Source organism: Neoarius graeffei, chromosome 7, assembly GCF_027579695.1.
Source record: "Neoarius graeffei isolate fNeoGra1 chromosome 7, fNeoGra1.pri, whole genome shotgun sequence".
Lineage (NCBI taxonomy): Eukaryota > Metazoa > Chordata > Actinopteri > Siluriformes > Ariidae > Neoarius > Neoarius graeffei.
In genome coordinates this window covers 2,648,453-2,675,197 of record NC_083575.1, presented here as the reverse complement: position 1 = coordinate 2,675,197, position 26,745 = coordinate 2,648,453, and the positions used below count along the sequence as shown (strand labels likewise).

The 26,745-nt window shown below is 42.5% G+C and overlaps 2 protein-coding genes across 4 annotated transcripts; both read right to left on the bottom strand.

The window, feature by feature from the left end:
- Positions 1–900: 900 nt before the first annotated feature.
- Positions 901–16,363, bottom strand: LOC132888523 (CD276 antigen-like). 3 transcript variants are annotated; one of them, XM_060924558.1, is made up of 5 exons: positions 16,172–16,363; positions 9,553–9,900; positions 9,138–9,428; positions 7,484–7,554; positions 901–2,231 (listed from the first exon to the last, which is right to left on the bottom strand). In XM_060924558.1, the coding sequence occupies exons 1-5, from the start codon at positions 16,248–16,250 to the stop codon at positions 2,211–2,213; spliced, it is 810 nt and encodes a 269-aa protein (XP_060780541.1). In that variant the 5' UTR covers positions 16,251–16,363; the 3' UTR covers positions 901–2,210. The 3 variants fall into 3 exon arrangements, with proteins under 3 accessions (XP_060780541.1, XP_060780542.1, XP_060780540.1); XM_060924559.1 differs by lacking the exon at positions 7,484–7,554; XM_060924557.1 differs by lacking the exon at positions 901–2,231 and having other exon boundaries at positions 7,239–7,554.
- A 5,471-nt stretch (positions 16,364–21,834) lies between these two features.
- LOC132889012 (CD276 antigen-like) lies at positions 21,835–23,166 on the bottom strand. The gene is made up of 2 exons (XM_060925121.1): positions 22,535–23,166; positions 21,835–22,293 (listed from the first exon to the last, which is right to left on the bottom strand). Exons 1-2 carry the CDS (start codon positions 23,004–23,006, stop codon positions 22,178–22,180), a joined length of 588 nt encoding a protein of 195 aa, XP_060781104.1. The 5' UTR covers positions 23,007–23,166; the 3' UTR covers positions 21,835–22,177.
- Positions 23,167–26,745: the final 3,579 nt, after the last annotated feature.

Genomic DNA, 26,745 nt, shown 5'->3' with positions numbered 1-26,745 from the left:
CAAATCTGTAGTGCTGAAGATCATGTCAATTTTTTTTTTTTTAAACTAGTAAGCACACTAACTCCATGCAGCAATACAGGGTAGAATGAGCATCAAACACCGCAGTCTCTCAGTCTCTCTCTCTCTCTCACCCACACAAAAAAAGTTATCACAATGTACTGGAATCAAAATGTGCTGAAGAATCAGACTTGTGATGTGACTGAGTTTCTCTCTCAGTATCAGACTCATTTGTGACTCAACTTGAGAATCTCAGTACTGAAACCCAGTAGCAGTGAAATGAACAGGATTGAAACTGAGGTTTGCAATAAACAGCTTGCTAATTTGCAGAACACACACCCCTCCACCTCCCCACCACATCAGGTTTATCAGAAATGATGCTCTCAGAAGTTTCTTAGTCGCAGGAACAGCAGGCACGAGGTGTTCAACCCAGACCGAAGTCCCAAACTCTGTCCTGCCTCGGCCGTCTTTATACCCACTAAAGTGGATTTTTCACAACCTGTTTCTGAGAATTCACATGATGTCCGTCACAGAACCACCACCACCACCTCCTCCTGATCAACCTGGTGTTTATCAAACTAATTCTTCTTCTTTTTGGTTTTAGACCTCAAGTTCTTCTCATGTACAGCTCCCCTCACCCAGTTCGGGTCTCAGCTTGATCATGATAACGTCAACCTGTTTTCTTATCGTTACTACTTTTTTTTTTTTTCAGACCTCGTGCCCTTACTGTTACTATGGTAACCATCTCTCAGCATTTCCACTCCCCCTTTCCTCAGGCCTCCGCACAGCACTTTGAATCCCCTGATATTTCATTCCTTCATGAGAAATCCCTCGGAGCTACATGGTTCTTTCACAGCTTTTCTCCCACATAAACTCCTCCCTTTGTGACTCAGTAAACAAATCCAAGGGTTACATTGATTTTATTTCATGATTATACAAGAATAAACTTGATCATGTTAGAAGTAAACCATAAGCATAGCATCATATAATCATATAGCATCAGAAGCTTGGAGACCAGAGATGGTCGAAAACCCCTCAATTTAGCCCAATTAGAGAGTAAAAGCCCCATCTTACTGAGAATTTAAAGCAAGCGTCCAGCAGCGTTCGGCGCCTGGTCTCCAATTTAAATTAGATTTCACATTAAGCTATTTCTATAAAAACTTCAAGCCAGTACGTAATACAATGATAAAAAGGGTTCGTCCTCAAACGACATAATTATATCATCATCAGTTCTGGTCCAGGTCTTTAGATCTCGTCCCTTATGAGCAAGCCAGCGGCGACGGTGGCAAGGAAAAACTTCCCTGTTTCACTTCATTCTTTGTTTCGGAAAGAAACCTTGTGAGGACCCCGGCTCATAAGGAAACCCATTCCTCATCTGGGTGACACCAAACATCCAGTTCCGTGTTTTCTGTACCATATTTGCTTATTTGTAATACACTAGGAATTAAACAAAGAATAAAACATTTAGCCAAAAAAGTAAATCAACATCAGTGGCTTAAAGATAAGATTATCAGTAGGTAAAGTAATAATGTTTAAAACATGAGTAAAGATTTGCTTTTATTCTTAAAGGTGGTCTTCCTCCTCTTCCTCTTCTTCCTCAATCCCTTTTTTCAAATCTGCTTCAATCCAAACTTTACTTTTTCTTCCTTCGCAGGTGGTTGTATTATCAGCACACACCGTCCCATCAGGGACCCCATCGTTTTCTTCATCAAGGTGGAAATACACAAGTTAAAGCCATTAAAACGCCCACGCATCAGTCCAGCCTTCAAATGTCCTGAAAACAAACATCAAAGCAGACGATACATTCACGCTCCAGTCATTTAGCCCGGTCATAGGAACCACTGTGGCCATGCCTTTCTGTCATAACAGGCGATGCATGACTGTAAAGATGATCTGTAGACTCCATTATTCCATCGGACACGTTCTTCTCTTTTCCGTCCGCAGCAGCATCTGCATCCCGGTTTGTCCAGTTTCCTGTCTCAGATTTTTCACCTTTTTCCGTCTCCGTCCTTCGTAATCCTCCTTGGCAGGTTGAGATCCATCTTGTATCACTTTCTGCTCCATGTTCGCTGATGTCTGGGTGGCAAAGATATGGTCCTGCTGTCCTCGGCTTGTTCCAATCTTCAAGAGACTCTGCTCTTTTGAAGAGACGTCACATGGTTCCCGTCTCCTGGTTCCACCGCTCGCACGTCCTTGTGGTGTTCACCATCTCTCTACTCCGGCTCACCTCTAACCTGGACAAACAGATTTCTGTGGGTATCAGTTTGACATTTCACATCTCATCTCATCTCATTATCTGTAGCCGCTTTATCCTGTTCTACAGGGTCGCAGGCAAGCTGGAGCCTATCCCAGCTGACTACGGGCGAAAGGCGGGGTTCACCCTGGACAAGTCGCCAGGTCATCACAGGGCTGACACATAGACACAGACAACCATTCACACTCACATTCACACCTACGCTCAATTTAGAGTCACCAGTTAACCTAACCTGCATGTCTTTGGACTGTGGGGGAAACCGGAGCACCCGGAGGAAACCCACGCGGACACGGGGAGAACATGCAAACTCCGCACAGAAAGGCCCTCGCCGGCCACGGGGCTCGAACCCAGACCTTCTTGCTGTGAGATGACAGCGCTAACCACTACACCACCGCGCCACCCACATTTCACATCATTATGCAATTTTTTTTCCGAGCTGCTCTGGGGGGTCCCTTGGAAGGGCCCCTAAGGTATGTGACAGACCTGGGGAAATTTGTGAAGTAAAAACTGAAACTGTTGTGAATATTTTCTGTAAAATGTGTTGGCAAACCCAGGTTATTTTTTAGAAAGCAAATTAAAAATAAGTGCTGGATAAAACCCTGTCTCTCTTATGTAAATAAAGATACAAATTTCGTTGTCTGGTGGTCGAGTGTTTCTGAGAAATGTTGTGTTGCACTTCTGGTCGGGGTCCCTGTGATCGCAAAAGCCATCAAAAATCAGGTCACTGCATCGCCATATTCTCTTAGTATGGCGCTACGCTCTGCACGCACTCGGCTCCAGACTTGGTCAACGTGTTACTTTCATTGGAAATCCGCATCATTCACTGGCACTCGTTAGGGAACACTTTCTCTCTGTGGTGGAGCACATGTCAAGGGCACTTTTATGAGCAGGGCGCATTTAAATTTGAGCAGGGTGTTGGTATTTGAGGGCAGGGCGCGGCGTCCTGGTAAACTAAACTGGCTGGAACAGTGTCTTTTTTTCATTTTTCTAACTTTTCTTTCTCCTTTTTTTAAAATTCATTTTTAACTTCAAACAATTCCAAAATGGGCGCCGCGGTGGTGTAGTGGTTAGCGCTGTCGCCTCACAGCAAGAAGGTCCGGGTTCGAGCCCCGTGGCCGGCGAGGGCCTTTCTGTGCGGAGTTTGCATGTTCTCCCCGTGTCCGCGTGGGTTTCCTCCGGGTGCTCCGGTTTCCCCCACAGTCCAAAGACATGCAGGTTAGGTTAACTGGTGACTCTAAATTGAGCGTAGGTGTGAATGTGAGTGTGAATGGTTGTCTGTGTCTATGTGTCAGCCCTGTGATGACCTGGCGACTTGTCCAGGGTGAACCCCGCCTTTCGCCCGTAGTCAGCTGGGATAGGATCCAGCTCGCCTGCGACCCTGTAGAACAGGATAAAGCGGCTACAGATAATGAGATGAGACAATTCCAAAACCTTCATTCCCATCTCTTCATTTATTCTACTTTCTTTTTGTTTCATTAATTCCTCAAACTCTCTGACTAATTTACGTGCGCCATTAAATGTCCCTCCCTTTGGCCATCTGTGTGAGAAATGTTTAGTTTTCTTCTTCCAGGTGTTCCATGCACCGTCCTATTGGTTTCACATTTGTCCAGTTGCAGTTAGATATTATTACATCTACTACATTACATCACGTCCCTGATTCCCCTCATCAGTTTTAGTGAATTCATTTTCCTGCTATGACTTCATGACTTTTTGGAGAGAAGAAAGCTGCTGCTGTAATAATAATAATAATAATAATAATATTCTATGTAGTCCTTATGGTCTACTTTTACCCGATGGCTTGTGACTGGGTCCCAGCGAGGAGCTCTGTACACAAGATCCTCCTTCTAAAACAGTTCTGCGTCTGTTTTACAGTTTTTGCTTTTATAAAACTTCCTGGTCACGGAGTTTTGCCCCGATTGATTGATTGATTGATTTTCCCAATGCACTTCCTTTTTTTTTTTTTTAAAGTATACTTATTTTCATCTTCAAACCCCGGCACTGTGTAGGATTTCTTCCCCTCGTCTTACTTCTATAATAATAATAATCTTTAGGCACAGGGTTTCAAAAGCTGACATTTACATGAAAGCTGTGCATAACAAATAAATTCATAATTATTATCCATATAGGACACTTTTTTGATGGAATAAAAATCTATCTATGTCATATCTATAGCATGTTAGATTGCGCACAATAAGTAATAAAATCTATATCATATCTATAGCATGTTAGATTGCGCACAATAAGTAATAAAATAAAAATGTGTTCTATTCCCTTCTAGCGGGTTTCATTCATTTGGTTTGATAGCATGCAATATTGTTCGCATATTGCTTATCCTACGTGTGTTACGTCACTCTACCCAATGGAGAATGAGTGTTGAATATGGTTTACGATATTGCATGGTTGTCACGACAACATGATGTCACATGTGGAAGAAATGAAACTTCCGCACTAGCAAGCGACTGTGAGAATTTGTAAACAAACATGGCCGCCAGGTTTGCTTTGTTAAATACAGAGAATTTTGAAAGAGAAAGACGCGTTGAACACCCGAAAGGAATGTTTATGGATAATAATAACAGTAAATAATAATAATAATAATAATAATAATATTGGCTGGCTTGTTTCCGTGGTCTATCAGATATACCTTGTCTTTGACTCATTCAGTATCATGCTCACTGAATGAAATATATCTGATAGACCATGAAAAAAAAAGCCAGCCAATATTATTTAAATATATAAAACTTATAGCTGTTTGTATTGGCAATTGAAACTTTAATAAATAATGTGAATTTATAATAACTTAGAGGTTTGAGTACACCGGACAATTTGGAGTTTATCTAGCGCAGGGCTTTTCAAAGTGTGGGGCGCGCCTCCCCTGGGGGTGCCAGAGTGCTTCGGGGGGCAACGTGAGGAAAAATAAACCAGAATCAGTTACTATTGCGGACATTTAGCGAACTTCAGCTAGCCTTTGCCAGAGACAGAATGGATGGATTTTTAGTACCTAAAGCTCCAGTGAGTGAGGAGACAGAGTCTGGGCCAAGCAAACAAAGAAGTTAGTATGACCACAATTATTTAAAGTTTGGATTTTCATGGACTGGATCTGAAGATGCTCCACTGCCACAGTGTGTTGTCTGCCAAGAGGTGCTAGCTAACGATGCTATGAGATGTTTAAAACGTGTAAAACAAGATGTTTTTAAAAAAGCGCAGATGTTTAAAATGTGTAAAAAAAAAAAGGTTTTAAAAAAGCACAGATGTTTAAAATGTGCAAAAAAGAGGTTTTAAAAAAGCTCATATGTTTAAAATAAAAAATGTGTACGACAACCATTTTTTAAAGTACGAATGGAACATTAAGTATAGCAACAATAAAAATTGTAAGGGGGGGGGGGCACTGATGTTTATTTGCTCTCTGAGGGGGGGGGGGGCTGACTCTCCCACACTTTGAAAACCCCTGGTACATGAGAAATCACCCAGAAGCATGGGCGCAGATAGAGGGGGGGACGGGGGGGATTCGTCCCACCCAGATTTAAATTCACCTCGTTCGGTCCCCCCCACTTATAGGGAGGAAAAAACGTCTATGCTGTCTTTCTTTGCATAAGGCAAACCTCACGGAAAAATCAAAAGACTAATTACCATTCGGTTTATTGAGGTGCACAGCAGTACATACATAGTTGCAACTGCGCAGACTGCACAGGTTGCGAGCTCGAGCTTGGTTGCTATGGTTACCCACAACAAGTTTGACAGGCATATCGGGGACAGCTCCTCCTAGTTCAGGACCCCAACACGGCATGATGAAGGGTGCCAAAAGGCAGAAAACGATTGCATCGTTTTTTCAAAAAAAAAAAAAAAACGACTGTAAGTAAACTGTGCCTTACTTTATCATATCACCTTGCAATTTTTTGATAGTCTGTTGAAAGTAATGTCGTAGTGAAAGTAAAATCGTACGGAGTAGAGATGCCTTTCTGGTAGCCTCCTTCTTTCGGTGGCAGCCTGTAGATACAGTGCTCAGAAGGCAGTTTTAATGTTTAATCTGGCGTTCCCTGCCATAATTTCAGCGAGCATAGTGTTTCATAAGGAAACTTTGCGAAGAGTTGTTGACTGACTGCCGCTCACGCAACACACAGGCAGAGTTAGAAAGTCAGGATGCACTGGTTTACACTACACACACACACGTAGCCCAGCCTCTCGCTATGGTTAACAGTTGGAACTTAGCGGTTTTAAAACTAGTTTTGCAGTTTTGCAATTTCTGTGCGTGATGATAATGTGTAAACTTTGGATTTCCATAGGCTATGTTAAAATGTTATCATTGTCCTGGCCTGCAGGTAGTTCCTGGTGATGGCAGTGAGGGAGGTGAAATAACATGTATACACACTACTGTTCAAAAGTTCGGGGTCACCCAGACAATTTTGTGTTTTCCATGAAAAGTCACACTTTTATTTCCCACCATAAGTTGTAAAATGAATAGAAAATATAGTCGAGACATTTTTCTGGCCATTTTGAGCATTTAATCGACCCCACAAATGTGATGCTCCAGAAACTCAATCTGCTCAAAGGAAGGTCAGTTTTATAGCTTCTCTAAAGAGCTCAACTGTTTTCAGCTGTGCTAACATGATTGTACAAGGGTTTTCTAATCATCCATTAGCCTTCTGAGGCAATGAGCAAACACATTGTACCATTAGAACACTGGAGTGAGAGTTGCTGGAAATGGGCCTCTATACACCTATGGAGATATTGCACCAAAAACCAGACATTTGCAGCTAGAATAGTCATTTACCACATTAGCAATGTATAGAGTGGATTTCTGATTAGTTTAAAGTGATCTTCACTGAAAAGAACAGTGCTTTTCTTTCAAAAATAAGGACATTTCAAAGTGACCCCAAACTTTTGAATGGTAGTGTGTGTATATATATATATATATATATATATATATATATATATATATATATATATATATATATATACACAAAATTGAATCATTTGCTGACAGCTCAGTCACCCCCAGTTCAAAAATCCTATCTGCGCCCCTGCCCAGAAGTCCACAGTTCTTTTCTACCACACGTGTCGTCAGCTGCTCTGAGGTTCAGTCTCACACTCGCTGCCTTCTCTGAAACGTTTCACTGTCGCTGAAGCTTCAACACGGACATAATTCTGGACTTCTGAAACATTACTGATTTGTGAGAAACGCTCTTTAAACGCTGCCGTTTTCCACCCCAAAAAAAAGATTAAACCTATTACAACCATTCCAGTGGCCAGTCCAAGAAGGAAGTATGCAGTGATTTTCTGTTTGTCTTCATCATCTCCTCCTGTTTCTGTTAAATAAAAAATAATTTTAAAAATCATAAAACAGGGTTTAATTTTTTTTTGTTTATCCCAGATTGCAAATAATTACTAACAGAATAATCTACTGATTACGTTCTGATCATGGTGTCCAATACTGTGGCTCCTTAAGAGTTCTTCAAACCAAAGAATCCTTAAGGATTCCACATGGAGGTCACAGACCTTCTGATAAATCTCCTGACTCTCAACATGAAACTTGTTGAAACCAGGGCTTTGAACCGGAATTTTTTTCCTAGTGGTTCGTTCCGAACAGAAACGGAATTTTAACGTTTCCGGTTTTGGGTTCCACCATTAAATAGACGTTCCCGAACCGGTTAGAACAAAAAAATTTCGTTCCCGGAACGGGTAATTACATTCCCTGTCAGCTGTTTAACAAATGGCTATAAAATTATGTCTCTGTCTCATCCAGCTTAAGCCAAATGTAGGCTAATTCTATTACAACCTTCATTAAATAAGACAAGAAATAATTCAAAACAATTATTATTTCAAATGTTGGCGATTTGGATTCTCAGTATGTCTTCCCATCTACACAAACAGAAAAAGTGCCAAAAATGAAAGAGAATTCGTTTAGTGTGTTACCAAAGGCTAGTCAGGCCCTATAGAGGGCTACCGCATGACGTCACCGCGCCGCGCGATTTTGTTAGGCGCCATATTGGAAGTACACATCTATGCAAGTACATACATACATAAACTACAGCTGAAATGTAGCCAGGGCCGGTTCTGCCCTAATCTGGACCCGGGTGCAACATCGTGCACCCCCCCCCAAAAAAAAACAACAACAAAAAAAAAAAAAACCCAGTCTAAATCAGGACAACCATCACATAACTATAACTATAAACATTTTATATCAACTATTTTAACTAAATGGGCTATAATAAATAAGCCTGCAGGCAGCCATGGTGGGCTGCCTCAGAAAAGTAACCATTCAATGACAACTGACAGCCTGCAGCCACGGCGGGCTGCCTCAGAAAAGTAACCATTTGTCCTACCTTAAAACTCGTTTTGCATTTTCTGCCTCCTTTTTTGTATTTTCGACCCTCCGTTTATTTTCTTTCCTTTTCTGAAAACCCGATTTGTGTCCAGACATTTTGTTCTGCTACCAACGAACTAACTCGTCAGGTCTCGTCTCTCGAGCGCGCGATGATTCCCGTGGGAGGGGCAACAATTGATACATTTTTACAAACAGCCAATAGGGAGGTTGCATCGTTCAGGCTCTTCTTTGCTCAGACACTCAGTAATGGAGACGTGATAGCAGTCCACCTTCCCGCTCTCTCCATTCAATCAGCGAACGTCACACAGGAAGTGAACCCCAGCGGGTCATAGAAACTTGCGCAGGAGAAGAATGACTATTTGTAGGCTACATAAACTTTGAGGAACGAAATAAAAACCGGTATTAACCGGTTACCATTATTTTTAATAAGCGTTTCTGTTCCGGAACATAAAAAATAATAAAGTTTCTGGTTTCGTTTCTGTTCCATGTGAAATAGAAAAAGTTCCCGGTTTTCGTTTTCGTTCCTTGAACCGGTTCAAAGCCCTGGTTGAAACTCAAACCCACCTGAGAAGAGGTCGATGTTCCTCCTGATCTCCTGGCCCAGATCTGGGTTCTTCATGATGAAGGTGATGGAGGAGTTGATGGTGCCGCTCAGGTTCAGTTTACTCTTCACGCTGTACAGATGTGTGTGTTGGTCCTGCCTCAGCTGCGTGTGTGTGTCGTTGGTGATGTCGCTCACATTTCCCATCAGCCACTGCAGCGAGGGGGAGGGGTACCCACCCTCTGAGGTCACCAGCACCTCCACATGGCCACCGTTCAGCAGTGAGATGTGCACACGAGGCTCAGGGTAGAACGCTAAAGGAAGGGCAGAGAAGTGTGCTGACTGACCAGTTACCATGGTAACCAGGAATGCTTATTTCTGAGTGCTATCTAGCTAAAAATCTTTAGAACCTCTTTATCGTAAAGTTTGCATCATTACCTGCTACTTTGAGGCTGAAGCTCTTCCTCTGGCTGCCCAGCTGAGTGCTGATGGAGCAGGTGTACTCCCCCGCATCCTCCACAATGTTACGGTCCAGCCTGAGTGATGCGTTCCCCTTCTTCAGCTCCTGGTGGAACAGGCTGGTGCGGTTGGCGTATCTCTGGCTCTGGAACTGAGGCTGATCTTGGCCATTGTAGAAACTATGGACCACCTCCAGTTTTCGCTGCCACGTGATCACGCTGCTGCCTGCGTCCCACGAGCCGCTCACTGGGAACGTGCAGGACAGAACCACCGACTCGGCGTACACAGCCGTCTGCACACGAGTGGGTACCGAGATCTCAAACTCAGCTACAGAGACAAAAAACATGGAGGGAGAAACATTAAAAACTGTCATGTTCAGGATGAAGCGAGATGACTGGACTTGTGTCAGCTTCTTCATCTCTTCTGCTGAATGATGTGAAAGTCACATGTTCCAGGATAAAGGTCTTTACACGTTCAGTACAATGCACATGTCATTTTTTTCACAAAAAGCCTTGTGATTGTGAGCATTCCACAAAAACAGCTGCGTGATGATGAAGAGCTGGTGCTTATTCTTTTACAGAACAGCGGGAGTGTTGGGTTCATCCTGTCCTGAGAACGCGGGGACTTTCACGGCTTGGTTCAGGAGTAGCTGAGATTCAGGAATCACACGTGAACCCTGTCATACGGTGATTTCTAAATGAGGGCCTTTGTCTCTGAACGTCACTCTCTTTTTCATTTTTGTTTTCCTTGTCAAACAGCGCAGGGTTTTTCAAGACTAACTGAGAGGCTCCACCAACCTGCAGCAGGATGACGACGTTTCCGCAACCTGCACCCATACTAGCTGAACATTTTCTATTATTTCATCTGTGAAAGTAAAAATCACACCTGCTGTGGAAAAAATAAAATCACTTTTTCCCACACAAACATTCACATTTGCTGTGAAAAGGTTCATTTATGGGACAGTCCTACAAAAATATTTTGCAAGAAAAATTGTAACGACAAACGAAGTCGCCAAGTGAAATGTAAAGACAGAAGAGTCACGCTGTACGGGGGGGTTTATACAGGAGCCAACAAACCGTTCCGACAGAAACGACACCTTCATTAACCCATTAAACTCTCAGGAGGTGTTCAGTCTGTTAATTAGGACTTTATTTATTCGTTAATAGTTAGTGAATAAGCTTTGAGATGATGAACTGAGGATTAAGAGTTTACAGCGTGGGACTGACGGAGATCAAACAGCTCAGTGCTGATGGGATTTGACTCCGTTTTGTTTTCTCATTCGAACTGATAAGAGCGTCTGCTAAATGACTAATGTAATGAACAGATGAACCGTTTCTGAATCCTTCATGACGGGTCCAGTGGACTTCATGATGGAGGAAGCAGGAATTCTTCTCACTTTAATCACCACTTCCTTGTTTGGGGAAAAAATGCTAATTAACTCCTACCTGTGTGTGTGTGTGTGTGTGTGTTTGTTTGTTCCCCATGCAGGAGAAAAAACCTTTTTAAAAGGAAAAATCACCCTGATTATTGGCGTTTTCTGTTGCTATGAGAGTTTAATCCAACATTAGATTGAGGACTGTATCCAAAACCACAAACGCCGAGCTAACCCCATCGAGGAGAAGGCACTTTACTTTCCTTATTTTATATCAAGTGCAAGTCAGTTTAGTGTTTTAAAGGCTTATTTAAGTCCTGAACTTCTTTACTAATGAAGAACTCACTCCGGGACGTGCTGCAATAGAAAAATAATCAGTAGTGAGGTGGTGTGATGAATCAGTGTTTCTACAAAGTGTTTCACTTTTTACTTGTTAGACGTTATGTTGAATCATCCATGAGACACTTCCTGTTTTTGCTTATGTTATCACAGCGATAAACAGCCCTTCCTTCACCAGCCTCTTTTTTTTCCTCTCTCACTCTTGACTTGCTTGAAGATTCTTGAAAACGTTTCGCCTCTCATCTGAAAGGCTTCCTCAGTTCTGTCTGACTAATAGGGAGTATCAGGTATTTATCCTCTCATGGATCATCATAGAATCCGAATGCTGATGGCTGCATTGTAGGTGGCTGATAAAACATGTCTTAGACACCCACCTCTGTTCAGTGATGGTCGTTCCAGGTTGGCAAAAATGAACGATCCTCTCTGGCTAAGATGTCTGCCAGTTTTCTGGAAGTCCTCTCATACTCCCGCACCAGTCGAAGGGATCTCATCCCAAAGTGCGTAGAAACATATCTGTGAAGAATCTCAGTCATCCAGGTACATAGTAATCTGTGGTTGGTAGAAGTGAAACGTCTTCAAGAATCTTCAAGCAAGTCCAGTTGCTCTCTTCTACCAACCACAGATTACTATGTACCTGGATGACTGAGTATCTTCACAGATATCTCTCTCACTCTTGAAATTAATAAGATTTTTAAAAAGGCAGCTTGTCATCTTACCAAGAAAGCAAAAAGAAGCGCAAGTTCCTGTCCTGAAGATGTCAGAGACGTTGGCGCTTTACGTCTGACTGTTACAAAGTGCTGACACCAGGGCTGCATTTACTTAATACAATTATTTTTGTATTAATTGAATGAAATTTAACAAGTGGGAATGATCTGGGTTCTCTGTGGTAGAACCCTACAATCGTGTTTCTCTGGCTGAGTTCTGAAACCCGTTTATTTCCTGAATGAACGTTCATCACAGGCAAACCACAGACACATCCTGCCCCACACACCCAGGTACTAGATGTAAATGGCTCAAAACCACACCACCATCTCCAGCAAATTACATCACAAAAAAGATGTTGTGGTTTTTTGTTGGTTTTTTTTTTAAATGAAGGTATTTTGGGGATTTCCTTACATCGTTACACACACACACACACACACGTGTCTGTAACATCCCTCAATATCATCTTGTAATAAACCACTTGGTATAATCAGAAAGTAAAAGGAAAAATCCCCCAACTTTCTTCTTCTAGAACGTCCTTCATCATTAATGACTCCGTAAAGTCTGGGCATGTAGTGGCCTGCATTCAGGACGGTAAGGGTTATTCCCATCCTGGAAAAACCCACCCAAGATACTCAAGACATCCACAACAACAGTATTGCCCCTCTCTCTCTCTCATCCTTCCCCTGCCTGTTGCACTCTCCCACCTTTACTTGTCAGTGATTTAAGGATGGGTTATATCGAGTGACTCTATACACTCGAACTAAAGAAGAGACGACACAGTTGTCGTTTCTGAAGAGCCAGGGAGGGCTTCTGTTCCATGTGGCCTGTCATACTCCCTGTATGACAGTCCCTGTATGGCTGGGCACTTGGGGCAGGAGAAAACGCTGAACTGTCTCATGGTCCATTTCTATTGGCTGAGCATTCGCAGGTGGTGTGTGGCATGCAAGGATTAACAGCTGGTGAATCCCGTGACCACCCCAAAAGTGCCATTGCGCCCTCTCCCCTTAATCGAGGTCCCTTTCAACAGAACTGTGATGGACCTCATCGGGCCATTCAAACAGACCGCACAAAGGCATCGCTTTGTATTACTCCTAGTGGATGATTCAACACGATACCCTGAAGCTGTGTCTCTGCGTAACATTTCCGCATGCAGTGTTGTGGAGGCGTGCTTCCCAAGTTGGGATCCTGAAAGAAATCCTGACTGCTCAGGACACAACATTCATGTCATGCACACTCCGTACTGTACAAATTATTGGGGATTAAATAATAAGGTAAACGGATAGAAGCGACACATGTTAAATATTCCATCTCAAACGGTGGGGAGAGGAAGTTCCTGTGGCTCTGGTAAAGGTGGGTCCTGAGAGGGAGGAGCTGAGACTGGAGGCAAGTCCATAAAGTGCAGCCCAATTCACCCCAGTCCCCTGTGGAGACCACCTCTCACCGTCCCAGACTGGTGGAGGAATTATCGCCTCTCCCCAGTCACATGGACCTCACAGATTGCAACTCTGAGACTCCTGCAGGGGTTTGTACACAATCGCCCATACGGCCAACCTGAACACACAAATGAGTTACCCAAGACTATGCTCGACATGAAGGTAAACAAGGAGTCCCACAGTGATCAACGCGATGACAAACTTTGAGAGGACACTTTGTCAGCACCCCCCTGGTCAAATAACAGACTCCCTGGTCAACAAAACCCCAATAAAATCTCAGTTCTGGAAGCAAAAGGGAATCTTCCATCTCCATCGGTAAAACTTTGGTAGAGACCAATTTTTACAATCAGTAAATTAATCAGTATTTCTCTTAATAAACTCCAACAACCTCCCTTTGATATAAAAATGTATTACAATACCAGACTCCAAGAAACGGCTTTCAAAAATATATAAAATCCTGTCTGCGATAGACCCAACCATTACCTCACCAAAACACAAATGGGGGAGATGAGATCTCCATCCCTGCTGAGTCCCATTTCTGGGAACACATCTGCTCCACCACTTTCAGAATGACTTCATCTACAAGTAAAACAATTACAAAGTAATCCACAGAGCACATCTCCCTCAGTATAAAATGGGGTTCAATGCCTCTGACGTACATCCTCCCTGCACTCAGTACCACAGACACTGATATCCATGGAATATGGCATTGACCAGCGGTCCATCCATTTTGGAAAGTATCACCCACAGAACATCTTCAGCGGTAACTTTTACAATTCTTGACTCACAATGTCATTACTCAAAATTATTTTAGTCACCTTCACGATGGTGTAGTGGTTAGCATGATTACCTCACAGCAAGAAGGTTCTGGGTTCGAGTCCAGTGGCCAAAGGGGGCATTTCTGTGTGGAGTGTGCATGTTCTCCCCGTGTCTGTGTGGGTTTCCTCCAGGTGCTCTGGTTTCCCCCACAGTCCAAAGACATGTGGTGAGGTTAACATGGGGCAGCTGTAGCCAGAGGTTGGGCTGAAGTGCCCTTGAGCGAGGCTCCTAAACCCCAACTGCTCCCCAGGTGCTGTAGCATAGCTGCCCACTGATCTGGGTATGTGTGTGTGCTCATTGCTCACTTGTGTGTGTGTGTGTGTGTGTGTGTGTGTGTGTGTGTGTGTTCACTGCTTCAGATGGGTTAAATGCAGAGAGGAATTTCACTGTGCTTGAGTGTGCATGTGACAAATAAAGGTTTCTTCTTCTTCACTATTGCCAAGGAAGCCGTTCTCATGAACTGGAAAATGAGACAATCATTATGGACTCCACTAATTATCAAACACACATTACATTAAAAATGACCAAAAAACCCACACTGGAAAAGTTTCTGCAAAAAAGTGCCCGTAGTCGATTCTCGAATGTTTAGAAAAGGAGAAGTCACACAGAAGTCCATTTCCAAAGTCACGCCTGAATATTTAGCTGAATTACGACAATCTGAATGAGTGGAAATGTTCTGTGGATGTTTGACCCTGTAGGATTACACTGTATAGACTTTTGCTGGGTTGCCACTTACAGCGTTCTCACTCAATACTGGACCGATTTCAATCGTTTGTGTTCTTAGTCCATATTTGGACCTGAAGAGATGGGAAAATAGGGTCCAGGTGAAAAAAATCCTGAGTTTTCATTTCAATAATGCAAAAACACCAGGTCCGATAAACCCAGAAGATGGACTCGCTGTACTTCCTCATGATCCTCAGTATCTCATCCCTTTGTTTTTTTTTAAAGCTTTTTTCCACTGCTTATGTAAACCTGTTTAATAATTATGATTTAGAAACCAAATGAGAAGAACGTCTACACTACATTAAAGGGATATAACTGAATACCGTTCATCGTTTGGATTTAAACAGAACACGTTTTAAAGAGACACAAATACACGTGACTCAGAGGTGAATTATTCGTTTTAGTCAACGTTGTTGTTTAGCAGATAGAAATCATGCAGGACGCAGCAGAAAAATCACACAATCAGGAGGTTTTAACTTTCATGTGGGAGAAACAAAGGGTGGTGCATTACTGTGTGGGCCTCGAACAGTTCAGCCTGTTCATGATCATGGATTTAGAAAGCACCATTTCTGTGAGGTCAGTAGCACTGGAATCATCCTTTCTTGCAGCTGAATAGCTGAATTATGAAGGACAATTCAATTCATGACATTTTTGAACGAGAGAATTAAATGAAAAAAATTATTACCAACCCCCCCCGCAATCTTTCCTATTCTTTATCAACTTTAATATTACTTTTGTTTAAAAAACAACAACTTTATTTTCTTAATAAGTGCCAATAATTATTCTCCACATTTGTAAAAGTTGGAATAAAATATAATGGCCTATTAACTAAAATGTAATTAGTTTATATTTGGTTAATTAATAAATTAATATTCCTTTTCTTTCTGAACATTTGTTCTGCCTCCATTTGCTTCTCTTTTCTTTATCTTTCAGCAGTGTGTAAAAGAGAGAGAGCTCTGATTTACTGTGAAATCTATTAGTCCACAATCACACAGCAGCTCTTCCACATGCTCCCTCTGGGGGTGTGTCTGCTGATTTTGAGAAGGAAATTAAATTATGACTGTGGAATTGTTGTCATTTTCTGACTGTTCATTTGAACGCTTATACTGGACTAGGCAGGGAAATCTACTGGCACACCAGCACCACCAAGAATTGTTTTCAGCAGCCGCCACTGGCACTGCGGTGTAAAGAGAGGAAAGTGACTCACTGTGACAGGACACTCGAGCGAGCAGGAAGAGGAAATGAACACAGCACATCCATGATGGAGCCTCGGTGGGATTCCTCATCTCCTGCTTCAGACGCGCTGCTGGAGCTTCAGCTGAGTTCGGAACCCCGGAAACACACCCGGTCCGACCCGGCCTGAGTCAGAGGGGGGAGGGGGGCAACAGGGTACACACTTTCAGCTCTCTTTACACGATTTATACTGTTTAATCATCTTTATACTGCTTAATCATCTTTATACTGTTTAATCATCTTTATACTGTTTAATCATCTTTACACTGCTTAATCATCTTTATACTGCTTAATCATCTTTATACTGTTTAATCATCTTTATACTGTTACTTACACACAGAGAGAGAGAGAGAGAGGCAGAGACACACAGAGAGAGAGAGAGAGAGAGAGGCAGAGACACAGACAGAGAGAGAGAGAGAGAGGCAGAGACACAGACAGAGAGAGAGAGAGAGAGGCAGGCACACACAGAGAGAGAGAGAGAATAAAGCGGTCTGGGGAAATAAGTATTCATGAGGAAAGTGCTCTCTGATTGGTTAAGATGGTTAAGACATTGGCCAATCAGTGTCTTGTTAGTCACCACGAACACTGGACACGCCTCTCTGTGGTAATACAGTCATTTTGAACTGCTTACACACATTTTCAAAGCTCTGTCTCTTACTCAAAACTTTACACACAAATCCAACTATTGCTCACACGAAATGCAAAAAGCGCGCTGTCTCCTGCGAAATGAAACACAGTATTCAGAATATTCTAAACACACCTCAAAAGCAAGCATTTGTCTCACATCATAAACCCATTTCCCACAGTATCACATCCGTGTGTATATCATTTACACACTGTTGCTCTAAATCTAAAGCTCTTTTGTTTTTAAGGTTTTTTTATATATTGCCATACAAGAATGAAAATGCAGTATTATGCAAATAGAATTCAACACAAGCAATATTGGAACCAAAAATATTAAATTTTCTGAATAAATCGGTTGCTGTTGTGAATGCAGTATTGTACAGCATATACGAAAAAAAGAAAGCAAAGTACACCAACCACCACATATGGTGATACAGCAACCAAAAAATAGACATGTATGAAAAAGTGTGTGTGTTTGTGTGTGTGTGTGTGTGTGTTGATGGGGAGAGCAAGTTGGGTGTGTATTTAGGATCAATCTCTCCTCCGGGCTGGGTCTGGCCACAATATTTCATCAACATCGCATGCTATATTTTCTCTTGCCAAACATCGAGGAAAGAATCGTCTTGTGTGGCGTATCCAACCTTGGATAGAAGCAGCATCAATGTCACCACATGCTTCCTCCATTGCCTGGAGAAGTGTAAGGCGGGCATAGGGACGATGATCATACACTTTCCAATGCCATGTTGAGAAGAATTCTTCGATCGGGTTAAGAAATGGTGAATATGGAGGCAGGTTGACAACAGAAAAATGGGGATGGTTGACAAACCAATTTTAGACCAGCTGGGAGCGATGAAAACTGACATTATCCCATATAACCACAAATCTTGCCTGTTCTGGATTCTCTTCCTTTGGAGCAAGAATACCATGAATATTATCCAGAAATGTTAGGATATGACCAGTGTTATAGGGGCCAAGTGTTGCATGGTGGTGCAGGACACCATTCTGCGTTATGGCGGCACACATGGTGACATTTCCTCCACGTTGGCCTGGGACATTGACATTTGCCCTCTGTCCAATGATGTTTCTCCCCCTCCGTCTTGATTTTGTGAGGTTGAATCCCACCTCATCCACATAAATGTATTCATGGAGGATGGGGTGGGCATCCATCTCCAAAATTCTCTGTATTGGACAAAAGAATAGATTAGGATACGCACAATACAATAGTCTGTCTCAGCAGGTGAAAGTCTGATGTACTGGCAGTGCTATGTACATACCTCCACATAGTCACGCCGCAGGTTCTTGACTCTGTCACAGTTCCTTTCAAATGGGACCCTGTACAGCTGCTTCATCCGTAACTGAGTCCTCTGGAGGACCCGATGTATCATAGATAGACTAATAGCATCAATATTGTTGAATATGGTGATGTCTTCCAGAATATGATTTTGAATCTCGTGGATTCTAATGGCATTATTTGCCAAAACCATATTCACAATTGCAGTCTCCTGCTCTTGTGAAAATATACGACCTCGTCCTCCATGATGCTGTTGTCTTTCCACTCTAGAAAATTCAGAAATACACTAGTACTGTAAGAGTGCTGTATAAAGTCAAGGTTGCGCTGCCCTGTGACCATTCATACAGTGTAGTGCAGTAAAATGGATGCTTGGAGCTACAATAGTATACATGTATTTTACAGCTATGCAGGAATGGCTATTACATGTACATTACAGTACTGTTGATTGTTGGATACCTGTTCTCATTTCGAAAAGTTCGAATTATGGCCGCCACTGTAAATCGACTCAAGCTGGGCTGGACTCTGAGTCCAGCCTCTCTCATGGCCAACCCATGATTGATCACGTGATCAATCAGAGTAGCCCTAATCTCATCAGAGACTATTCTTCTTGGTTCTTCGTCCCTTCCTCCTTCAACTCGTCCTCTTCCTCTTCCTGCTCCCCTTCCAAAGCGTCCTCCACGAACCCGAACTCCTCATCATCCTCTGTGCCTTCCTCTGACTCCCCTGGCTCTCTCTGCATTGTTGTTATCCATTGGTCAAGACTGATAACTTGACCTTTACCCTGTTTATAGGCCTATGACAGGCAGTGATTGGTTGGTGTTCATTAAAGCAATTATTGTTTGCACATATGAGGACATAGTCTGAGGCACTGAGGAATAAGTGTGGCATTTTGGTTGGTTGTGTTTGAAATAGGAACTCAAGTTACTTCCTGTTAGATTTTCGTGTGTTAGGTAGAGAATTGTGTGTATTGATTTGCAGAAAGTGAATAGCTAAATTGAAAACTGTGTCAAGGCTGAGAATCAGTTTATGGTTTTGCTGATTTGAGGTGGAGTTGTGAAGTTTGAGTGACAGAGTTTAGAAATAATGTAATATATAAAGGTTTTGTGTGTAAGCAATTGAAAAAAACTGTAATATAATCCATAAATAGGAAAATTACACAGCAAGTCACTGACCGTCAGTAAAGTCACTGATATTCCACATTTCAGTAAATGTTCACTGTGACACACAAAAGGTTTGAATCTTCCAGAGATTACGTGTTTGAACACACGAACTGAATAAAGTCACACCACAGTGTTAAAACACAACATTCACAATAAGTTCAGAGTAAAAATCAGTTACAAATTTATTAAAATGCATTATTTAAAATGCTCAGCAATGAAACTTCCTATAAATTAACTTTATTATATGGTTTTCTTGAATACTTGATTCTGATTGGTCAGAGTCAGACTGTTACTATTGACCACATTAACGAAAGCAATAAAAAAACAAACAATAAATTACACTTTATTTGAAAAAAAAACAGAATAAAGCTTATTAAAAGAACAGCTTATATGATAAAATAACAGCTTTTATTTTTTTTGCGGTGCAAATCCTGCACTCTGATTGGGTGGCAAGCGGGTCTGTATCCTACGGTACGGACCTCAGTTACGGACCCCGGTTACAGACCTCTGGTGACTCGCTCGTTCACAACAACAACAAACATAGTAGAATTTTTTGTCAACATTGATCTTTTATTTATAAGATTTATTTATAAGATTATCAAAAATGGGCAGCACGGTGGTGTAGTGGTTGGCGCTGTCGCCTCACAGCAAGAAGGTCCGGGTTCGAGCCCCGTGGCCGGCGAGGGCCTTTCTGTGTGGAGTTTGCATGTTCTCCCCGTGTCCACGTGGGTTTCCTCCGGGTGCTCCGGTTTCCCCCACAGTCCAAAGACATGCAGGTTAGGTTAACTGGTGGCTCTTGTAGGTACAATACACAGTCCGTGTAAGAACTACAACAGTCCCTTTAAGGACTACAACTCCCATCACCAGCTTCCGCATTGACCTGCGTCATGCGGGGGCGGGATTACCAACGTCACATCCTACATGAAGGCATAAGAAACCCGGGAACTCCTAGCTCCGCCTCTTTTGGCGCCGTGATTCAACACGGACACAAGGAGGAATCGCTCGCTCCGCGAGCAAACCCAAAAAGACGTCTTTTCTTTCATGCAAGAATCAGAGTTTCGCGCTTTTCTTTGTTTACCTTTGGCCACGGTAGACTCTAAGATCGCACGATTTCAAACTCAGCTTGAGTTTACAACCGGTTTTTCATTTGTTCCTTATAAGTACGTACAACACCGCAACCAGGCAGTTATTTTAAAGTTAAGAAGCGATTGAATCATTCCAAATTATTATGATCACTTACCATATTTGAATCCTTTTTAACTCAAAAGCTGTGCACAGTATTTAATCAGAGACTTTCTTTTCATCACGAGCGACCGTCGTCAGATCAAGAAGTTCTCTGCTCCACGGAATCGCCTCACGGAAGCCTCACGTGTTCCACAACGGCGAAACTCCAAAGTCTCGGAACATCTCTTCATAATCTTGCTAGAGGCAAGATACTGAGTAAGACTTGGCATTTGGGCAAAACCTAGTCTTAGGAATTAGCTTTTATTGAAGTAGTGTGAATTTAAACTCACGTTTAATTGTTACACTATAGACACGCAGCGTGTTGAATTGATTTATTTGTTTTAATCTCTCAATTGTTTAATAGATAGGCTGTGCATGCTTCTCTCTATCCCTTACTAACATTTTGATTTCCTTATTACACATTTTGATTGTATCAAGATTTCAGTGAATTTGGTAATGTTATAAAGCTAGTGGATTAGCTGCTACGGCTAATTCTTCTATCTTATTAGCATCCAGAGATAACTGTATTGTCCCCAAAGGACTGTTAGGCCTTACCACTCACAGACATACCTAGCTAACCTCCCACGCTAGCCTTCTGCTCAGGCCATAGGGCCTTTCACACACCCACACTCACACACACACCTCACTGTTTGTATATATTTCAACTGCCATTATTCATTTTTATCTTTGGTATAATAAATTCATTTATTATTGAAACTGTGTGTTTATTTGTGTTTCAGTATCTCTGAAGTCCCCAATCTCCAAAGAATTCTAAAAGGTGCATATGATTTATGTAATATGGTAAGTGATCATAATAATTTGGAATGTACCATAATTTAGCTGTTTGGTAATTTATTATTAAGCACCAAATTTAATGGTATTAATTAATGAGACTGATTCCATGAGTGATTTAATGATAATATGAGACTGATTCAATGAAAATGATTCACTGAAAACGATTCAAATGAGACTGATTCAATTTTAATGATTAACCTTCAGATTTAATGAGACTGATTTAATGAGATTGATCACTCAATTACCCAAATACACCCACACTCTAAATTGAGCGTAGGTGTGAATGTGAGTGTGAATGGTTGTCTGTGTCTGTATCAGCCCTGCAGACACAACCAAAACAGAACAGTGTGGTCATTTTTCTTCATTTGTATCGTTTTGAAACTCCAGGATGATGGAGTCGAATAGCATAAAAACCACGATTTTCTGTTTGAAACTTTAATATAAAACACTATGAAGTTGTAATAACATTAAAAATGTAAATTTAATAATTTTATAATTAATTCTTAAGTAATGTATAGTTTAATTCTAATAATTAAAGGAGAATTAAATGAAATGAGCACAGGGTCAAAACAGAGCCGCATTTGACTCTTAAACATATTTATAAGAAATTAGAAGAGGCATTAGGGCTGTGGGCGGGGCTGTGGGCGTGTCCCTGCACAGTAAGGTAGAAGAAACTCCAGTGTGTATACTGGACCTCGTTACTGGACCGAGCTGCAGGAGTTAGTTGGTGTTGTTCAGAAAGATGACTGATTGTGAAACAGCCCCCCCCCACTCCCCCTTTCCTCAGGTCTCCACACAGCGCTTTGAATCCCCTGATATTTCTTCTATAAAATCATTCGTATATGAGAAATCACCCAGAAGTCCACGGTTCTTTCACAGTTCTTTTCTACCACACGTTTTCCACCCCAAAAAAATGACAAAGTATAACAATCATTCCAGTGGCCAGTCCAAGCAGGAAGTATGCAGTGATTTTCTGTTTGTCTTCATCATCTCCTCCTGTTTCTGTTAAATAAAAAAATAATTAAAAAAATCATAAAACAGGGTTTAATTTTTTTTTATCCCACATTGCAAATAATTACTAACAGAATAATCTACCGATTACGTTCTGATCATGACGTCCAATACTGTGGCTCCTTAAGAGTTTTTCAAACCAAAGAATCCTTAAGGATTCCATATGGAGGTCACAGACCTTCTGATAAATCTCCTGACTCTCAACATGAAACTTGTTGAAACTCAAACCCACCTGAGAAGAGGTCGATGTTCCTCCTGATCTCCTGGCCCAGATCTGGGTTCTTCATGATGAAGGTGATGGAGGAGTTGATGGTGCCGCTGGAGCAGGTGTACTCCCCCGCATCCTCCACAATGGTACGGTCCAGCCTGAGTGATGCGTTCCCCTTCTTCAGCTCCTGGTGGAACAGGCTGGTGCGGTTGGCGTATCTCTGGCTCTGGAACTGAGGCTGATCTTGGCCATTGAAGAAACTATGGACCACCTCCAGTTTTCGCTGCCACGTGATCACGCTGCTGCCTGCGTCCCACGAGCCGCTCACTGGGAACGTGCAGGACAGAACCACCGACTCGGTGTACACAGCCGTCTGCACACGAGTGGGTACCGAGATCTCAAACTCAGCTACAGAGACAAACATGGAGGTAGAAATGTTAAAAACCGTCATGTTCAGGATGAAGCGAGATGACTGGACTTGTGTCAGCTTCTTCATCTCTTCTGCTGAATGATGTGAAAGTCACATGTTCCAGGATAAAGGTCTTTACACGTTCAGTACAATGCACATGTCATTTTTTTCACAAAAAGCCTTGTGATTATGTGAGCATTCCACAAAAACAGCTGCGTGATGATGAAGAGCTGGTGCTTATTCTTTTACAGAACAGCGGGAGTGTTGGGTTCATCCTGTCCTGAGAACGCGGGGACTTTCACGGCTTGGTTCAGGAGTAGCTGAGATTCAGGAATCACACGTGAACCCTGTCATACGGTGATTTCTAAATGAGGGCCTTTGTCTCTGAACGTCACTCTCTTTTTCATTTTTGTTTTCCTTGTCAAACAGCGCAGGGTTTTTCAAGACTAACTGAGAGGCTCCACCAACCTGCAGCAGGATGACGACGTTTCCGCAACCTGCACCCATACTAGCTGAACATTTTCTATTATTTCATCTGTGAAAGTAAAAATCACACCTGCTGTGGAAAAAATAAATCACTTTTTCCCACACAAACATTCACATTTGCTGTGAAAAGGTTCATTTATGGGACAGTCCTACAAAAATATTTTGCAAGAAAAAATTGTAACGGGGCGGCATGGTGGTGTAGTGGTTAGCGCTGTCGCCTCACAGCAAGAAGGTCCTGGGTTCGAGCCTCGGGGCCGGCGAGGGCCTTTCTGTGCGGAGTTTGCATGTTCTCCCCGTGTCCGCGTGGGTTTCCTCCGGGTGCTCCGGTTTCCCCCACAGTCCAAAGACATGCAGGTTAGGTTAACTGGTGACTCTAAATTGAGCGTAGGTGTGAATGTGAGTGTGAATGGTTGTCTGTGTCTATGTGTCAGCCCTGTGATGACCTGGTGACTTGTCCAGGGTGAACCCCGCCTTTCGCCCGTAGTCAGCTGGGATAGGATCCAGCTCGCCTGCGACCCTGTAGAAGTTTAAAGCGGCTAGAGATGATGAGATGAGAAAATTGTAACAACAAACGAAGTCGCCAAGTGAAATGTAAAGACAGAAGAGTCACGCTGTACGGGGGGGTTTATACAGGAGCCAACAAACCGTTCCGACAGAAACGACACCTTCATTAACCCATTAAACTCTCAGGAGGTGTTCAGTCTGTTAATTAGGACTTTATTTATTCGTTAATAGTTAGTGAATAAGCTTTGAGATGATGAACTGAGGATTAAGAGTTTACAGCGTGGGACTGACGGAGATCAAACAGCTCAGTGCTGATGGGATTTGACTCCGTTTTGTTTTCTCATTCGAACTGATAAGAGCGTCTGCTAAATGACTAATGTAATGAACAGATGAACCGTTTCTGAATCCTTCATGACGGGTCCAGTGGACTTCATGATGGAGGAAGCAGGAATTCTTCTCACTTTAATCACCACTCCCTTGTTTGGAGAAAAAATGCTGATTAACTCCTACCTGTGTGTGTGTGTGTGTGTGTGTGTGTGTGTGTGTGTGTGTGTGTGTGTTCCCCATGCAGGAGAAAAAACCTCTTTAAAAGGAAAATCACCCTGATTATTGGCGTTTTCTGTTGCTATGAGAGTTTAATCCAACATTAGATTGAGGACTGTATCCAAAACCACAAACGCCGAGCTAACCCCATCGAGGAGAAGGCGCTTTACTTTCCTTATTTTATATCAAGTGCAAGTCAGTTTAGTGTTTTAAAGGCTTATTTAAGTCCTGAACTTCTTTACTAATGAAGAACTCACTCCGGGACGTGCTGCAATAGAAAAATAATCAGTAGTGAGGTGGTGTGATGAATCAGTGTTTCTACAAAGCGTTTCACTTTTTACTTGTTAGACGTTATGTTGAATCATCCATGAGACACTTCCTGTTTTTGCTTATGTTATCACAGCGATAAACAGCCCTTCCTTCACCAGCCTCTTTTTTTCCTCTCTCACTCTTGAAATTAATAAGATTTTAAAAAAGGCAGCTTGTCATCTTACCAAGAAAGCAAAAAGAAGCGCAAGTTCCTGTCCTGAAGATGTCAGAGACGTTGGCGCTTTACGTCTGACTGTTACAAAGTGCTGACACCAGGGCTGCATTTACTTAATACAATTATTTTTGTATTAATTGAATGAAATTTAACAAGTGGGAATGATCTGGGTTCTCTGTGGTAGAACCCTACAATCGTGTTTCTCTGGCTGAGTTCTGAAACCCGTTTATTTCTTGAATGAACGTTCATCACAGGCAAACCACAGACACACCTCCTGCCCCACACACCCAGGTACTAGATGTAAATGGCTCAAAACCACACCACCATCTCCAGCAAATCACAACATCACAAAAAAAGGTGTTGTGGTTTTTTGTTGTTTTTTTTTTTTAAATGAAGGTATTTTGGGGATTTCCTTAAATCGTTACACACACACACACACACACACACACACACACACACACACACACACACACACACACACGTGTCTGTAACATCCCTCAATATCATCTTGTAATAAACCACTTGGTATAATCAGAAAGTAAAAGGAAAAGTCCCCCAACTTTCTTCTTCTAGATTCTAGAAGAAGAAAGTTGGGGGACTTTTCCTTTTCCTTTCTGATTATACCAAGTGGTTTATTACAAGATGATATTGAGGGATGTTACAGACACGTGTGTGTGTGTGTGTGTGTGTGTGAGAGAGAGAGAGAGAGAGAGAGAGAGAGAGAGGAAGGGATGGGTGATGTTTGTGTGCCCATGTGTATGATGTGGCTCTTTGCGGTAATACAGTAAAAAATGTGGCTCTTGGTCTCCAACTGGTTGGCCACCCCTGTTCTAGAACGTCCTTCATCATTAATGACTCCGTAAAGTCTGGGCATGTAGTGGCCTGCATTCAAGACGGTAAGGGTTATTCCCATCCTGGAAAAACCCACCCAAGATACTCAAGACATCCACAACAACAACAGTATTGCCCCTCTCTCTCTCTCATCCTTCCCCTGCCTGTTGCACTCTCCCACCTTTACTTGTCAGTGATTTAAGGGTGGGTTATATCGAGTGACTCTATACACTCAAACTAAAGAAGAGACGACACAGTTGTCATTTCTGAAGAGCCAGGGAGGGCTTCTGTTCCATGTGGCCTGTCATACTCCCTGTATGACAGTCCCTGTATGGCTGGGCACTTGGGGCAGGAGAAAACACTGAACTGTCTCATGGTCCATTTCTATTGGCTGAGCATTCGCAGGGGGTGTGTGGCATGCAAGGATTAACAGCTGGTGAATCCCGTGACCACCCCAAAAGGGCCATTGCGCCCTCTCCCCTTAATCGAGGTCCCTTTCAACAGAACTGTGATGGACCTCATCGGGCCATTCAAACAGACCGCACAAAGGCATCGCTTTGTATTACTCCTAGTGGATGATTCAACACGATACCCTGAAGCTGTGTCTCTGCATAACATTTCCACATGCAGTGTTGTGGAGGCGTGCTTCCCAAGTTGGGATCCCGAAAGAAATCCTGACTGCTCAAGACACAACGTTCATGTCATGCACACTCCGTACTGTACAAATTATTGGGGATTAAATAATAAGGTAAACGGATAGAAGCGACACATGTTAAATATTCCATCTTAAACGGTGGGGAGAGGAAGTTCCTGTGGCTCTGGTAAAGGTGGGTCCTGAGATGGAGGAGCTGAGACTGGAGGCAAGTCCATAAAGTGCAGCTAAATTCACCCCAGTCCTTTGTGGAGACCACCTCTCACCGTCCCAGACTGGTGGAGGAATTATCGCCTCTCCCCAGTCACATAGACCTCACACATTGC

Bases quoted from the DNA above. Each gene is read 5' to 3' on its own strand.
- LOC132888523 (XM_060924557.1), bottom strand. From the start codon at position 16,250: ATGAGGAATCCCACCGAGGCTCCATCATGGATGTGCTGTGTTCATTTC. The intron at 9,429-9,552 runs GTAATGATGCAA...CCCTTCCTTTAG, and splicing joins CTTCAGCCTCAAAGTAGCAG to CGTTCTACCCTGAGCCTCGT. The intron at 7,555-9,137 runs GTGGGTTTGAGT...TTTATTTAACAG, and splicing joins GAACATCGACCTCTTCTCAG to AAACAGGAGGAGATGATGAA.
- LOC132889012 (XM_060925121.1), bottom strand. From the start codon at position 23,006: ATGAAGAAGCTGACACAAGTCCAGTCATCTCGCTTCATCCTGAACATG. The intron at 22,294-22,534 runs GTGGGTTTGAGT...TTTATTTAACAG, and splicing joins GAACATCGACCTCTTCTCAG to AAACAGGAGGAGATGATGAA.